This window comes from Schistocerca cancellata, chromosome 1 (genome assembly GCF_023864275.1).
Source record: "Schistocerca cancellata isolate TAMUIC-IGC-003103 chromosome 1, iqSchCanc2.1, whole genome shotgun sequence".
Classification (NCBI taxonomy): Eukaryota; Metazoa; Arthropoda; class Insecta; order Orthoptera; family Acrididae; genus Schistocerca; species Schistocerca cancellata.
In genome coordinates this window covers 571361676-571378940 of record NC_064626.1, presented here as the reverse complement: position 1 = coordinate 571378940, position 17265 = coordinate 571361676, and the positions used below count along the sequence as shown (strand labels likewise).

Here is a 17265-nt window from a genome sequence, read left to right as displayed (position 1 = left end):
GTATCAGAATTTAAGAGAGCTTTGGAGGACTCAAGTCAAATAAGGCAGAAGGGATAGATAACATTCCATCAGTATTTCTAAAATCATTGGGGGAAGTGGCAACAAAACGACTATTCACGTTAGTGTGTAGAATGTATGAATCTGTCGACATACCATCTGACTTTCGGAAATATATCATTCACATAATTGCGAAGAGTGAAAGAGCTTACAAATGCGATAATTATTGCACAATCAGCTTAACAGCTCTTGCATCCAATTTGTTGACAAGAATAATATACAGAGGAATGGAAAAGAAAATTGAGGATGTGTTAGATGACGACCAGTTTGGCTTCAGGAAAGGTAAAGGCACCAGTATGGCAATTCTCACGTTGCAGTTGATAATAGAGGGAAGACTACGAGAAATCAAGACACTTTCATAGGATTTGTCGACCTGGAAAAAGCGTTCGACAATGTAAAATGGAGCAAGATGTTAGAAATCCCGAGAAAAATAAGGGTAAGCTATAGGGAGAGACGGGTAATATATAATATGTACAAGTGCCAAGAGGAAATAATAAGTGTCGACGATCAAGAACGAAGTGCTCGGATTAAGAAGGGTGTAAGACAGGGATGTAGTATGTCGCTCCTACCGCTCAATCTGTACATCGAAGAAGCAATGATGGAAATAACAGAAAGGTTCAGGAGTGGAATTAAAATTCAAGGTGAAAGAACATCAATGATAAGATTCGATTATGACATTGCTGTCCTGAATGAAAGTGAAGAAGAATTACACGATCTGCTGAATGGAACACACAGTTTAATGAGTTTAGAGTATGGATTGGGAGTAAACAGAAGAAAGACGAAAGTAATGAGAAGTAGCAGAAGTGAGAACAGCGAGGAACTTAAAATCAGGAGTGATCGTCACCAAGTAGATGAAGTTAAGAAATTCTGCTACCTAGGCAGCAAAATAACCAATGACGGACGGAGCAAGGAGGACAACAAAAGAAGACTATCATTGGGGAAAAGGGCGTTCCTGGCCAAGAGAAGTCTACTAGTATCAAACATAGGCTTTAACTTCAGGAAGAAATTTCTGAGAATGCACGTTTGGAGCGCAGCATTGTATGGTAGTGGAACATGGACTGTGGAGAAACCGGAACGAAAGAGAATCGAACCACTTGATATGTGGTGCCACAGACGGATGTTGAAGGTTAGGTGGACTGATAAGGTAAGAAATGAGGAGGTCCTGCGCAGAATCGGAGAGGAAAGGAATATGTGGAAAACTCTGATAAGGAGAAGGGACAGGATGATAGGACATCTGTTAAGACATGAGGGAATGACTTCCATGGTACCAGAGGGAGTTTTACAGGGCAAAAACTGTAGAGGGAGACAGAAATTGGAATACACCAGCAAATAATTGGGGACGTAGGTTGGCACAGGAGAGGAATTCGTGGCGGCCCGCATCAAACCAGTCAGAAGACTGATGACTCGAAAAAAAGAAGTGACGACCACTGTTTTTTGGTATTCCTAAGGAATAATCCTCATAGATTACTTGGGAAAAGGCAGAATCATAACTAGACCCTATTATGCTTGGTTATCGAATCGTTTGAAACTTGCGCTTGGTGAACAAACGCCAAGCTTGGCATGAAAAAAGTGCTCTTTCACCAGGATAATGCACCATCGGTCACATGCGCGAACTAGGCTTTTAATTGGTTCTTCATGCGTGCTATTCACCAGGCTTACCCCTAAACTTCTTCCTGTTGCCTAACATAAAACACTGGCTTGTTGGAAACAAATGTTTATTAAATGAGGAAGTGATAGTAGCAGTCAAAGAGTATTTTGCAGAGTTTGACAGAACCCGTTTTTCCGATGGGATGAAAAAGGCGGAGGGTCGCTGGTCCAAGTGTGTATCCCTCATAGGAGAGTGTATCGAGAAGTTAGGCGAGTTGTTTACGAAACAAATATTTTTTCTTGCTTTCTTACCAGACTTATTAAACTACCCTCGTATATGCGGGAGGTTAATATTACACTCCTGGAAATTGAAATAAGAACACCGTGAATTCATTGTCCCAGGAAGGGGAAACTTTATTGACACATTCCTGGGGTCAGATACATCACATGACCGCACTGACAGAACCACAGGCACATAGACACAGGCAACAGAGCATGCACACTGTCGGCACTAGTACAGTGTATATCCACCTTTCGCAGCAATGCAGGCTGCTATTCTCCCATGGAGACGATCGTAGAGATGCTGGATGTAGTCCTGTGGAACGGCTTGCCATGACATTTCCACCTGGCGCCTCAGTTGGACCAGCGTTCGTGCTGGACGTGCAGACCGCGTGAGACGACGCTTCATCCAGTCCCAAACATGCTCAATGGGGGACAGATCCGGAGATCTTGCTGGCCAGGGTAGTTGACTTACACCTTCTAGAGCACGTTGGGTGGCACGGGATACATGCGGACGTGCATTGTCCTGTTGGAACAGCAAGTTCCCTTGCCGGTCTAGGAATGGTAGAACGATGGGTTCGATGACGCTTTGGATGTACCGTGCACTATTCAGTGTCCCCTCGACGATCACCAGTGGTGTACGGCCAGTGTAGGAGATCGCTCCCCACACCATGATGCCGGGTGTTGGCCTGTGTGCCTCGGTCGTATGCAGTCCTGATTGTGGCGCTCACCTGCACGGCGCCAAACACGCATACGACCATCATTGGCACCAAGGCAGAAGCGACTCTCATCGCTGAAGACGACACGTCTCCATTCGTCCCTCCATTCACGCCTGTCGCGACACCACTGGAGGCGGGCTGCACGATGTTGGGGCGTGAGCGGAAGACGGCCTAACGGTGTGCGGGACCGTAGCCCAGCTTCATGGAGACGGTTGCGAATGGTCCTCGCCGATACCCCAGGAGCAACAGTGTCCCTAATTTGCTGGGAAGTGGCGGTGCGGTCCCCTACGGCACTGCGTAGGATCCTACGGTCTTGGCGTGCATCCGTGCGTCGCTGCGGTCCGGTCCCAGGTCGACGGGCACGTGCACCTTCCGCCGACCACTGGCGACAACATCGATGTACTGTGGAGACCTCACGCCCCACGTGTTGAGCAATTTGGCGGTACGTCCACCCGGCCTCCCGCATGCCCACTATACGCTCTCGCTCAAAGTCCGTCAACTGCACATACGGTTCACGTCCACGCTGTTGCGGCATGCTACCAGTGTTAAAGACTGCGATGGACCTCCGTATGCCACGGCAAACTGGCTGACACTGACGGCGGCGGTGCACAAATGCTGCGCAGCTAGCGCCATTCGACGGCCAACACCGCGGTTCCTGGTGTGTCCGCTGTGCCGTGCGTGTGATCATTGCTTGTACAGCCCTCTCGCAGTGTCCGGAGCAAGTATGGTGGGTCTGACACACCGGTGTCAATGTGTTCTTTTTTCCATTTCCAGGAGTGTATAAAGGGAGGCCAAGGCTTAAGTACATTAAGTTGTACGCTACGAATGTAAATTTTTGTAATTACAGGAAGATCAAGAGGTTTACACAAGATATACTAGCGTGCATTGCTTCATCAAACCAGTCTCCAGACTGGTGGCTACGACAACAGCAACGTTCATTCAAGTAGGAAACGAACTGGAAAGGCTGATAACAATCGAATAAAAATAGTAGGAACAGTTCTCGCTTCAAAGGAACTAATGGGCGAGGCGTATTAATGCGCAACTGTTGTATGACTTAGAATTGTGCTCTTTGGCTGAAGACTCATCGGTATCGATGAACTCAGTCGCCGCGGAAGAGTTTCTTATTTGCGCTCGTGTTTCTGCACTCCGCTCGTTTTTCCGTCTGACTCAAAATGTTGCTTCTCTAAATACAGCATTCCCAGCAACATTTCACGTACTGGGGTCGCCTATCTCGCAAAGAACCCAAAATAATGTCTATGATCATCTGAGTAACACCTTCGTACAGCATTTTTTACCAGTCGTTTGCTTGCTACATGAGTGATTGTGTTTTGTTCCGCAGGAAAATGTGCTTCCAGTGAAATTTGAAAAGTCAGCTTCAGGGACTTTTCAACAGCTGTAAGGAAATTTATGGAGATGAGGATTTGTTTCATGAAGGTGTATTTGAATAGCGTGAGAGGTCCCTTTACTGGCAGGTGATACGTGGAAGATAATGACCGATCAGAGTGGCCAAGAAACGAGAAAAAGATAGAAAAAGGCCTGAGAGTTTGTGCTATTACCGAAATTTTGTGCATAGATGAAGAAGATGTTCGGTTGATATGAAGATTGTAGTTGAGCGCAAGGCAAGTGAGTGCAAAAATAGTGACAAAAATTTGACTGATGAACAAAAAGAAAGGAGAAAGGCATTTTCTAAATTTTAGAACGGTTGAAAGACGATAATACTTTGTTTTTTAAAAAGTGATGTTTCCGTCCATGCGGTACGGATTTTTACGTACGGTCCAGTAGTCGAACGGAATTCCTTGCAATGGAAATCATCATTTTTGCCTAGAGTGAACTAAATAGGCACAAATTTCTATCACAATGATAATTATCATTTTAGAGCCGTGTAACTGCAGCTGTGTAAATCGAATTTGTCGTGTCACACGCGTTTCGCCTTTATTATTTGGAAATCATCTTCAGTGGTCTGAAATATAGACATATGTTTGTTTATACAGCATTATTTTGTTTTATGTATCGGACGTTGTATACCAACGTAACAAGGGTTTCTGGCCCTGTCATGTTTTCGGTGACCTTTAGGTTTCTACTTAAAAATTTCATTGATACTGTCCTATACATATTGCTGTCTCAGCCTTAGAGCTATTCTTCTGCTTACTTGCGTTTTGGACGTGTTCGCCAACTAGCGAATGTGTGTGTGTGTGTGTGTGTGTGTGTGTGTGTGTGTGTCTGATTTTGTATTTGCTTAAGTATGGTTAGATGCATACAGGGTGTACGGAGTATAAGTGCAGATATTTTTTAGTGTTGGGCCTTAATGAACACACACACCAGTGTGCTGGTTGTTTTTTCTCTACGTCAAACAGACTCCTCACAAATACGTCACGTAATTCACTACCTGATGTCTTCTCCATAGTCGTGACTGCACCACTAAGTGGACTACGCCTGCAGTATAGACTAACCGTTTTATGTTATTACAACAATACTTCAACATCTGACGTGCAGCCTAGGGGAAAATAAGAGTGACGACTTGCTCTTGCCACATGTACTTGGAGGTTCTAACTAATCTAAAAACATATCCTCCTAATAGCTGTAATTATTGGTCTGCAAATGAAGTAAATACTAACGTAATTTGTTCAGCATACTTCCCGCAGTCACCAATAAAAATATCTGCACTTATATCAGCTACACCCTGTATATGGATAGGTTTTTTTGCCTTATCATTCCTGTTATTAGGTTTAGCAGCGAGTTTGTGTTGATACGGTCTGGCCATTTATCATCTGTTCATTCTCTGCAGTGGATTGCCTCCATTACCATAAGGTATTAATTGTGGCTATTTTTTGTGGTTATTTATCATGATGATTTGCATGTCTTTTTCTAAGTTGATAGGATCGTCCTTCGTTGGTAGGATGAAGACATCTGAATGGTTAGTTCACAAACACTTGTGCCTGCCCGATATTGTACTCTGTCGTCACATCTCCAACAATTAATCGCCTGTTCTGATTTACAGAGCGAGAAAGCTTCCTAACTCCACGTTCCGTGATGAGCCGTGAAAATCCGATACCTTGTCGCCTACTCGTGATTTCACCGTCCTTCCATAGATGCTCACGACAGTATCACATGAAGAGACCAAAATTTTCACGGTTTACGAAATTTTCGCTTCCGGGCTCTGGGCCATACTTATCTGGTCTTTGTCATCGTTGCTTAAATCATTGGATTTCCGCACTTTGGCCTGTATCGTCGCTAGAATGATTCCCCATTCGTGTCTGCTTCCCTTATATACTTTCCTGACCGGTTCACATGCGACGCCAGCAGTTGGAAATCACTTTCGCGATAGGCAGCGGTCATAATGTTTTGACCCTTCAATTTACACTGTCCAGTCACATCAGTGTGGACACCTGTCAAAAGAAGTGTGTCCCACTTCAAACTTTCTATGAGATTTGCAACGCTCTAACGATGGCTAAATATACCAGTCACGAATCTTGCCGCTCTTCTTTGGACCTTCTCAATCTCTTGAATCAGACCCAACTGGTAAGGGTCCCATACAGACGAACAGTACTCTAAGACTGGACAAACTAACGTATTGTAAGCTATTTCCTTTGTTGAAGGACTGCATCGCTTCAGGATTCTACCAATAAACCGCCATCTAGAGTTCACCTCGCCCGTTACTTGTGTAATCTGATCATTCCATTTGAGATCATTTCGAATAGTCACACAAAGAGGCTTGACGGACCGCTTCCAAAGACTGCGCATTTATTTTGTAATCGTACATTAATGGGGATTTTCGTCTTGTTACACGCAGTAGGTTAAACTTACAAATATTGAGAGATAAGTGCCAGTCATTACACCACGCAGTTATTTTCTGCAAATCCTCATTGATTTGTTCACAACTTTCTTGTGATACTACTTTCCTGTAGACTACAGCATCATCGGCAAACAGTCTAATGCCGCTGTCAATGCCATTAGCCAGATCGTTTATGTAAATTGTAAAAAGCAACGGACCTATTACGCTGCCCTGGGGCACACCTGAAGTTACGCTTCTATCTGTTGAAGTCACCCCGTTCAGGACGACATATTGCTCCGTGTCTGTTAGAAAACTTTCTATCCAACCGCATATGTCGTCGCATAGACCATAAGAGCGCACTTTTTGGAGCAAGCGACAGTGCGGAACTGAGTCTAACGCCTTTCGAAAGTCGAGAAATATGGCATCAACCTGGGAGCCGGTATCTAGAGCCTGTTGTATATCATTCACAAAGATGGCCAGCTGTGCCTCGCATGGCCGCTGTTTCCTAAAACCATGCTGGTTTCTGCTGATGAGCTTGTCAGTGTCTAGAAAAGTCATTATGTCTGAACACAAAATATGCTCCATGATTCTACAACAAATCGATGTCAGTGAAATTGGCCGGTAATTACGTGTATCTGATTTTTTACCCTTTTTGTAGATTGCTATGACCTGGGCCTTCTTCCAGTCCCATGGAACTTTCCGCTGTTCCAAAGATCTCTGATAGACGATGGATAAGAAAGGTGCTATATTTGTAGCACAGTCAACATATAATCTTATGGCGATACCGTCTGGACCAGACGCCTTCCTAGCGTCTAGGGATCTTAACTGTGGAATGTTGAGCCATGCCGACTGCAGTGCCACGCTCAGCTGCGCTAGGTTTCTCGGTTGAGGATCCATGGCGATAACAGCTCGATCGAAGTGGCCGCGCATGTTCTCGATTGGGTTTTAACCCGGGGAATATGGTAAACTCGCCCCGGTGCTATTCGAACAACGCATGTACTCTACGAGTTGCCGGCCGGAATGGCCGAGCGGTTCTAGGCTCTACAGTCTGGAAACGCGCGACCGCTACGGTCGCAGGTTCGAATCCTGCCTCGGGCATGGATGTGTGTGATGTCCTTAGGTTAGTTAGGTCTAAGTAGTTCTAAGTCTAGGGGTCTGATGACCTCAGATGTTAAGTCCCGTAGTGCTAAGAGCCATTTGAACCATTTTGAACCAATGGTCATGCCCTATTGGACATCCAATAAATCGCTCCGTTTCCGTAATAGATCAAAGACTGCACTGTTTCCGCATCCCCGCATCCCCCAGACACGCTTTGTATACCTTCCACTGCTAGTGCTGCTACCTGCCGTCTGTGAGTGTTTTCTGAACGCTTACGTCGAACATAGGTGGTGCTCACATTAACGTGACTGGTCTGTGTATGTAGTTGTAGGCAGCAAGAAGCGATCACCTCCGACCACGTACTGGAGATGAATCGCATTACATTGGACTGCACAGACGTGCAACCATGGAGAAACGACCGCTCGCAAAAACGACCGCTTCACTTTATTTAGCACCTATCAGTTTAACGGCCAGTTGTCAGATTCTTTTGTAAGGTAACGATCGGGAGAAGTTATGTTTGAAGCGGTAAGAATGTCGTGGGTTGCCAGAGAACGGGCGTCTGGGCGCGCCGGAGAGCTGAGTGGGCAGCCACTGAATGCCAGCAGAGCGAATTCGAAAGGTCGACGGCGCCTTCTGCAGCTGCCGGCCGCCAGCCACGAGCACCCGGGCTCACCTTGACACGGAGCCTCCGCGCTGCGCTGAGGCGTCTTCTGCCGTGCAGGCTGCCGCAAAACGCGCCGAGCGGGCAGCTCGCCAGCCCGTGTTAAGCGATCGCCGAGGTCGCGCTTGACGCCTCTGCCGGGAGCTTGTCGGACAACAGCAGTGGCCACGTGCAACATTGATCACAGTCTCTGCGTCTCCACTTACAGGGTGACTGGACAGTAGCTGCACTGCATCTCTGAACTAGCTTACACCAGACAGCGGAGATAATACTGAACACGGTCAAGTTTTTCGTTTCGGTAGATATTGTCATGCGCATCGACAAATTGTTATTTCTGTTGCACCGCCCTCGCAAGGAAAACAGCGCTCTATTCCTGTGAACCACAGTGGAGTGTGTGGTACCACACGCTAGCGTTTCTTCCTGTTCCAGTATAAAATCAACTGTTCGCAGAATCTATGTCTGTATCTGCATACACACTCCGCAAGCCACAACACGGTTTTTGGCGGAGATTAACTCCTACCACTACTAATCAATCATTCCCCTTTCTATTCCACTCGCAAACAGAGCAAAAGAAAGACACTGATGTGACAAAAGTCATGATATATCTCCTAATACCGTGTCGGGTCGCCTTTTGCCCGGCTCGACATGGGATGCACTCAACGAGTCCGTGGAAGTCCCCTGCATAGCCGTCCGGTGTGACCGAGCGGTTCTAGGCACTTCAGTCTGGAACCGCGCGACCGCTACGGTCGCAGGTTCGAATCCTGCCTCGGGCGTGGTTGTGTGTGATGTCCTTAGGTTAGTTAGGTTTGAGTAGTTCTAAGTTCTAGGGGACTGAAGACCTGAGCTGTTAAGTTCCATAGTGCTCAGTGCCATTCGAACCATTTTTTCCCCTGCATAAATTTTGTGCCATGCTGTCTCTATAGCCGTCCATAGTCGCGAAAGTGTTGCCAGTGCAAGATTTTGTGCTCCAACTGATCTCTCGATTATGTCCCATAAATGGTCGATGACATTAATGTCGGGCCGTCTCGGTGTCCAGTTCACTCGCTCAGACTCACCTGAACTGCGAGCAATTGTGACGCGGAGACATGGCGCATTGCCACCCATAAAATTTCCATCTTTGTTTGGGAACATGACTCCTTGAGTGGCTGCAAGTGCTCTCCAACTACCCGGACACAACCATTTCCAGTCAATGATCAGTTCAGTTGGACGAGAGGACCCAGTCCATTCCGCGTAAACGCAGGCTCTGCAGGCGATGTCGTGCTTTCGGTAAATGTACTCGCGTCAGTCGTCTACTGCCATAGCCTATCAACACCAAGTTTCGCCGCACTGTCCTAACGGATACGTACGTCGTACATCCCTCACTGATTTCCGCTGTTATTTCACACAGTGTTGCTTGTCTGTTAGCACTGACAGCTCCACGCAAATGCCGCTGCTCTCGATCGAAAGTATTTTCCATGGTGAGAGGTAATGGCAGAAATTTGTAGCCGGGCCTGGGTGGCCCAGCAGTTCTAGGCGCCTCAGTCTGGAACCGCGCGACCACGACGGTCGCAGGTTCGAATCCTGCCTTGGGCATGGATGTGTGTGATGTCCTTAGGTTAGTTAGGTTTAAGTAATGCTAAGTTCTAGGGGACTGATGACCTCAGATGTTAAGTCCCATAGTGCTCAGAGCCATTTGAACCATTTTTTGAATTTTGATATTCACGGCACAGTCCTGACACTGTGGACCTCGGAATACTGAATGACCTAATTTTCCCAAAGTGGAATGTCCCATGCGTCTAGCTACAACTACCTTTCCGCATTCAAAGTCTGTTAATTATCGCTGCGCGGCTGTAATCACATCGGAAATCTTGTAACATGACTCATCTGAGTACAAATGACAACTTCGCCAATGAATTGCCCTTTTATACATTGTGTTCGAGATACTACTGCCATTTCTGTATGTCCATATCGCTGCCCATGACTTTTGTCTCCTCATTCTACATCTACAACATACTCTGCACGCCGCAGCACGGTGTATGGTGAGAGAGTACCTTGTACCGCTACTTGCCATTCCCTTAGCTGTTCCTGTCACAAATGGAGCAAGGAAAAGAACGACTGTTTCTATGCTTCTGAACGAGCCCTGACTTACCTTATCTTGGCTTCGCGCTCCTTATACAAGGTGTACGTTTGTTGCAGTACGACTGTTATGGAGTCTGTAAGAAATACGTAAAAAACATTTGCTCCTCCTCCATCTCACTTCGGAAGCGTTTCGTAATAATCTCATGTTAACCACATCTGCCGGTAACAAATCTAACAGGTCTCCTCTGAATATCTGCCCTTGGACGACTGCTTAAATGCTTCTGTGCGTGGTATGATTTGTCTACTCATGTGTTCACGATCCCTACGGGAGCGAAGAAAAATGCCTCTGTAATTGGCGTCTATTTTGAAGCGCCTGCCAATTCAAGTTTTTCGGTATTTCCATGTCGCCCTCCCTTTAATAAAACAAACCTGTAACCATCCTCCTCCTCCCCCCCCACCCCCCTTCTTTATAGACGTTCAAGATCTCCTGTCGGTTTTGATACGTATCTCATACATTTGGCAGTATTCTAAGATTTGAGGCACAAATCACTTGTACGCAGTGGCGTTTATACACTGACTGCATTTTACCTTTATCTTGTCAGTGAATCAAACTTTGCCACCTGCTTTAGCTTTGACTGAGCCCATGTGATTATTCCATTTCGTAACCCATCAAATTGCTACACGCAGGTATTTGTTTCAGTTAACTCCATTTGTGACTCATTCATATTTTAGTCATAGGACTATAAGTATTTCGTGTCTTGATGTATACAGTTCTACTTTTATGAATAAAAGCAAGTTTCCAATCTCTCCACCACTTCGAAATCTTATCAATGTCTGATTGAATATTTGCGCAGCTTTTTTTGACAGCACTTTATTACAAATAATTGCATTATCTGCAAATAGGCTGAGGTCGTTAATAGGCAAGTTGAGCCATAAGGGTCCCAGTACACTCCCAAGGCTACGCAGGAAGTTAATTTTCCACGGTAATATGCTGGCTACGCTCTCCCTACCAAGAAATTTTCAGCGTAATCACAGATTTTGTTTCATACCCCATACCCTCGTACTTTTCACAATAGTTATTGATGTAGTACCGGGTCAAATGCTTTTGGCACGCCGAGATATACGGTATCCATCTGACTGGATTTTAGGATGTCATGAGAGAAAAGCTCGTGATTGATGTTTCCGGAATCTGAGCTGGTTGGCAGCGAGGTGACTCTGTTAGAGATACCTTGTATCTCTCCTACAGCTCACTTCACGGAATCAATACCAGGAGAAAGGATAACCGTTATGAAGCCTTCAGGTTACTCACTTTGGTCTACAGAGCTTTCCATTATTCAGGAACACATATTTTCAGTAACTTGCCAGTAACCATAGAGTGTTTAGTCACCAATAAAGTACGGTTTAAGAAGAGGGTAAAGAAGTTATTGGTGGCCAACTGTTTCCACTCCGTGACGAATTTCTTCATAGGACCAATTAATGTACTCATTATTAACTACATCTCATACTGTGACTTCAGTGTAACTTCAGTGCAACAAAACAATCTTTGTAAGTGAGGCTTGCCAGTTGCTTTTGCTTTTGATAATGCTCGGCTACGACAGCCTAGGTATTATCTTCCAACATTGAATACGTATAGATTTAAATGTTCATGATAAGCTGCCTCATTGTCGAGTGATGTGCCCGTACCGCCGTAAATGGTAGGACAATGAAAAGAAGGGATAGTGTCGTCCTCCCGAATGCGAGTCCAGTGTGCTAACCACTGCGCATAGCCTATTCCTCCGGTCACCGAGCGGGGTTGTACATTGGTTAACACATTCTTTTGTGGAAGAATGAGGTTCGATTGCATTCCGGACATACATATTTAGATTCTCCGTGATTTCCTGAAATCTACTGAAGTGAATTCCGTGTTGTTTCCTTTAAAAAGACTTTGCTGTTTTCCTTCTGCAACCTTGCCCAGTCCGTGGTTTTACAGCATTTCGTTTCTAACGATGTTGTTGTCGGCAGGATGTTGAACACTGCACTTCCTTACCGAACTTCCTTGCTGTTTCCTTCCTGCATACGAATGAAACCAATATGCCGATCACTGTAACAGTTTCATATGACATCACTGAAAACTGCTTAGTGGTCAGGAATTTAGGAAAGAAAACTGAAGAGTAGTCTGATGGTGAGAAGCCTTTACCGCTCCTACCACAACTGATCAACTACTGTTGGTGGAAAGTTGTTTCAGCAACAGGAATCGAATCGGTGATCCCCACCATGTTGGCGATCTTTGTAACAGAGGCAAGATGGGTGTCTTGATGAAAATACACCTCTTAACTATGGAAGAAACAGAAAGTAAGGCAAGGCCGATTTACGGAAGGCTATTGTATTCTGCGACCCAAAAATTGTCTTTGGAAACAGAGTATTATTTCTGCTTTAATAAGAACACGGAAAGGACTTGGTCGTCGTTTTATCGTCGTTTTACATTTTATTACGTAGCAAGGATCCATCCAAAGCGAGTATCAGGAAATATAACAACATCGTAATGCGCAGGCATAAATTTAATCCTAGAGTCTCTTATTTCCATTTCCAGTCTATTGCTGTTATGCAGCTTTCATGAGACAAGCCTTTCAGAAGAGCAAACACGATATTTTATTTGTCCTGTATGTTAAGATATTAAATGTATTTTTTCAACTGCAACGTCGTTTTAATACGAGGGAATCAGTCCAATAAACAGATTTTCAGAGGTAGCTGATGCATATGCATTGATCATTTTCTCATTTTTTCCGTTGGATTATTCATAGAAAACTGCGTTGCCTTATGTTTTCTGAAGCTTAACTGCCTTGATGAGTGTTTACAGTAAATATCTTTCATTTTTCGTTTTAAATCAGCGGTGCACCATACGGCTAAGCGCTGTACAAGTTGGTCGGAAGTAAATCTTTTGTTTTGCGTAGTTAAAACAAAAAATGGTTCAAATGGCTCTGAGCACTATGGGACTTAACTTCTGAGGTCATCAGTCCCATAGAACCTAGAACTAGTTAAACCTAACTAACCTAAGGACATCACACACATCCAGGCCCGAGGCAGGATTCGAACCTGCGACCGTAGCGGTCGCGCGATTCCAGACTGTACCGCCTAGAACCGCTCGGCCACTCTTTGCGTAGTTCATTGGATCACTCTGTGTGACACATGGTGAATGTTTCCGGCGTGAAGATACTGTTTGACGAGACTCAGGTTGAAACACTCATGGATCTAGCTATCTGAATCGTCAAGGCAAACAGAGACGGCAGCCTGCTTGAACACGGAAGCGTATGTTTAATTGCGTGATGCTTATAGCTCCCCATGATGATGGATGGCAGCACTTTAGAGAAACAAATATACTGAACACGGGCATGCATTCCTCTCTGACACTTGTCTTCGGAATGTTTCAATATATTTACACTTCAAAAAAGGATTATTGTTTATTCGCCATTAAAGTCGCACTCTAATCACACATAATAAACGGTTTTGAAATGAGGTTTTGATGTCGCGTGTCCTTCATAGTGCCACGGCAATATCTCATATTTGCTGGAGTTAATCATAAACCAAAACTGGTGGTTGTGTGATTACAGTATGATTGTTTCGGCGAATAGACAAACTTTTAAAGTGAAACATTTTATGCTTTAATCCAGAGCGGCGTTAATAGATAGTGCCTTTTAAGATTTTGTTGTTGAAGAATTTGTCTTACGACATTTTTTTCGCGTATAACATCTTTTTTGCCGCAACCTTTCGGTTGGTCTTAAATTTCTGTGAAACTGTTTTATTCTTTGACGCCGCCGGGAGACAATCTCTAAGGTGGTGTGCAGCGTGTTTCGATTACAAGTTGGTTCCGTTCCAAACAGTGAGCAATGAGATTTGCACCTGAAGAAGACAACTAGGAAAGCGCTCGAAATATCGTAAAAAGAAAATTACAAATCGACTGCAAACTCAAAAAGTTGTAAATCATCCCTTTAGACGATCACTAAAGATCACATGCAGCACGAATGCTCCGCACTGTATGGGACGCAGCCTGTGACGTTTCTAGTTACTCCAGAAGGTCGCCGTGCGTTGTATTCAGCGCGGCTGGTTCTCTTATGCAGCTGTTTGCGCCGTGACCTCCCAGCTAACGTATTCCTCCTACACGTGTAAATATTTCAAAGGAGTAGGAAAAGAGCCTGGCGGGTCGGCTTTCTTGCTGCTAGCATCCCTTCGCATCCGAACGAGAGAGGAGGAAACGTATTATGTAAATCTACAGCGCACAGCCTCGCAATCTAATTTGAGCACAGAACGTGACAGGAATCGCAAACCGAGAAGACTCTTGACAACTCCTTATTCCTTTCGCTAACACGTTAAAATGCCAGTTTTCGATTAGTTATATCTACACAATGTGCAACTGTAATTTATCGATCAATAGTCCAATTCATGCCAGTTTTCTGTTACTTCTTTTTCTTTTTACTTCAACACAGCGACAAAAGGATTTATGGCGGACTCGTGGTTTTACCAGGCTGTTTGCTGTAATAAATTCCACTTCAGCTTCCACATGAAGAGCTGCTGAATTTCAAATACCGAAATCCTGACAGTTCCTAAACGAAATATGATGGTCTCATGATTTTCGGAAACTGAGAACATAAAAGCCTTTAATATATGTTGTTCCTCTTTTTTAAAGCTAAAACTAATTTTCCCTAAGTGCTTAAGGATATATGAAGTTCATTATATACAATACGGAACATTTCCAAAAATTGCAACACCTAACAACATGCATAGTTCTCAAACTCTGTGGTGTGGCGTTGAAAAAGATTGCTTTAAGAAAAGCATTAAACAGCAGAATTGAAAGTAAATGAAAAAGAAGACCTAAAATGGCAACTGAATCCTTGCAAAACTTTATACTCTAAAAGGATAAGACATTATCAACCGGAAAGACATTTAACAGCAAAGAACATTAATTTATTATTTATCAAAGAATCCATCTGCACCGGAGTAGCGGTTAAAGATCTTGTAAGTGCCAGATATGATTCCTAAGGAAGTTAATTTATGTTTTGATCTATGTAATAAAAAATTTTTCTTTGTAAAACTTAAAACTCCTTAAAAGTTTCATGTCATATATAACCTAAACATGAGACAGGCAAGTAAGGCTGTACGTAGCCCGAAAGTTCATACAGTGACCTACAATAAATAGCATTTATAGGGAAACGATACCAGGCGGCAAATTTTTCTATAAATGGTGTGTTTGCAAAATTCCCTTTGCGCACTTTAACTGCAACCAGGTAATGAAATTACTATTGAAGCCATGAAGATGTCACGACATCTGTCTGGAAGCGTACTATTTTCTTGGAGCAGGAACAAACGTATAGAAAGAATAATAGCCAAACATATATAATCCACTTCGATTCATCTGCTGGCTGAAACAGAGATAGTAATTTACTGTCCCAATTAACTGTAGCCAGATAATGCAATTACGATGTTCAGCGTTAAGGGACAAACGAAACGTTCAGTATTTACACGACACAGCGTTCATTCTACGTATGTTTTTCCATCGATAGCTTGCATCATATTCCGCTTCTACGACATTGGTTAGCATTGGGCAGTATTATAATGCGTGTCACTTGACTCTAACAGTAGCCACAGAGAACTAATATTGGTATTACACCAAACAGTTTCTCTAAAGCTGAATACATTTTTTTCCAAGCTTGCCCCTGTATGAAGGAAATCGCACACGTGCTCAAAATGCAGAAAATATTTATTCGGTCCTTGCTATAAGCCATCGTGTATGGGAATATAGAAGCACTCTATACGTAAACCATATTGAGCAAAGGTGAGATATTTCTGCACCGGATAAAGCTAAATTAAAAATCCGAACACACATTGGTAACCAATTATTTTCTGTTTCGAAAATCTTTATTTCACCTACCGTCTTCGTTGATATTACTTAATGGGAAATGTTTAAAATAGCTAGAGATTGATTTGATAGGTCAGTGTATTCTGGTTAGCAAACTTTATTATTAATTAAGATACGCCGAACACGAGAAGGGCTTACGTCCAGACGAGTAGAACATAAAGCGTTACGGTGGCCGTACCTTCAGGTGGAGTGAATGCGATAGTCGAAGCTGCCGCGACGAGCAGCAGGAAGATGGTGCTCGTTGTCATGACGACGTCGTCGGTAGCTGCCTTGCGATGTACAGACGGCGACGCACAGACAGCCAGTGTGCCGAGGTCGCAGGCGCGACCCGTTTTAAAACCTGGCGCCTGCGCCGAGCGCTGACGACGCTCGCCGGAAATTCCCGAGCTGCATTGACCGCGGTCGTGATCGCACTGTCGTGCGCGATTCGTCAGGTACACGCCGACCTCCGACCTCCCATCTGTTTGCACGTGCCAGGCCGACTCGTCTTCTTTTTACTCACTGTGACCACCTGTGGACAGTTTTAGTCATAAAATATTGGCATACGAAGTAAATAACCGTGACGTAACAATCCACGCAACGTTTAGCGGTTTCAGTGGTTTTATATTACTTTTCAAAATTAAAGTCTACATTAATGAAAGGATCGATTTTGTTCTTTTTTATGTGTCTTTTTTATAGCACTAGTACTGCTATAGATCTACTTCATTTGAAATTAACAAAGCATGCTGTTGATGCATCCTTTCTTCAGTAAAGGTTACCTTGAGAAATCTAAACCTTAAAAAAGGCATTTATTTAGTAGCGTGACTGTTTCAGTCTTGCGTCTCTTCGTTGTTATTGATACAGTCTGTTTAGATATTTGTTATTATTATGAATGCTAATCAGCACTGCAAAACATGTGATGTTAATATATAAAGGTTGGCGCGAAAGGGTTTGAAATGAATCAACTAAATTATAAAGCATTCTTAGGGTAGAAGACCTAAATAATACCATTTTTGCAACTTAAATAATACTGAGCAATATAGGTTACAGGTTCTCCATTTTTATTAATATACAGAACAGTTAGGGGTTTCTGCATGTAGTAACAGTTCATAAATATGAAAATAGATGAAAACAAAATTATTCCGAGAACCTTTCAACACTTACC

At 43.9% G+C, this 17265-nt stretch overlaps 1 protein-coding gene across 1 annotated transcript in view; it reads right to left on the bottom strand.

Moving 5' to 3' along the window:
- Nucleotides 1-16431, bottom strand: part of LOC126181612 (uncharacterized) — a 126623-nt gene extending 110192 nt beyond the window's left edge. Inside the window, exon 1 of the mRNA XM_049924785.1 lies at nucleotides 16300-16431. Coding sequence (XP_049780742.1) covers nucleotides 16300-16369 — 70 coding nt within the window. The 5' untranslated portion in view covers nucleotides 16370-16431. The remainder of the gene's footprint in view (nucleotides 1-16299) is intronic.
- Nucleotides 16432-17265: the final 834 nt, after the last annotated feature.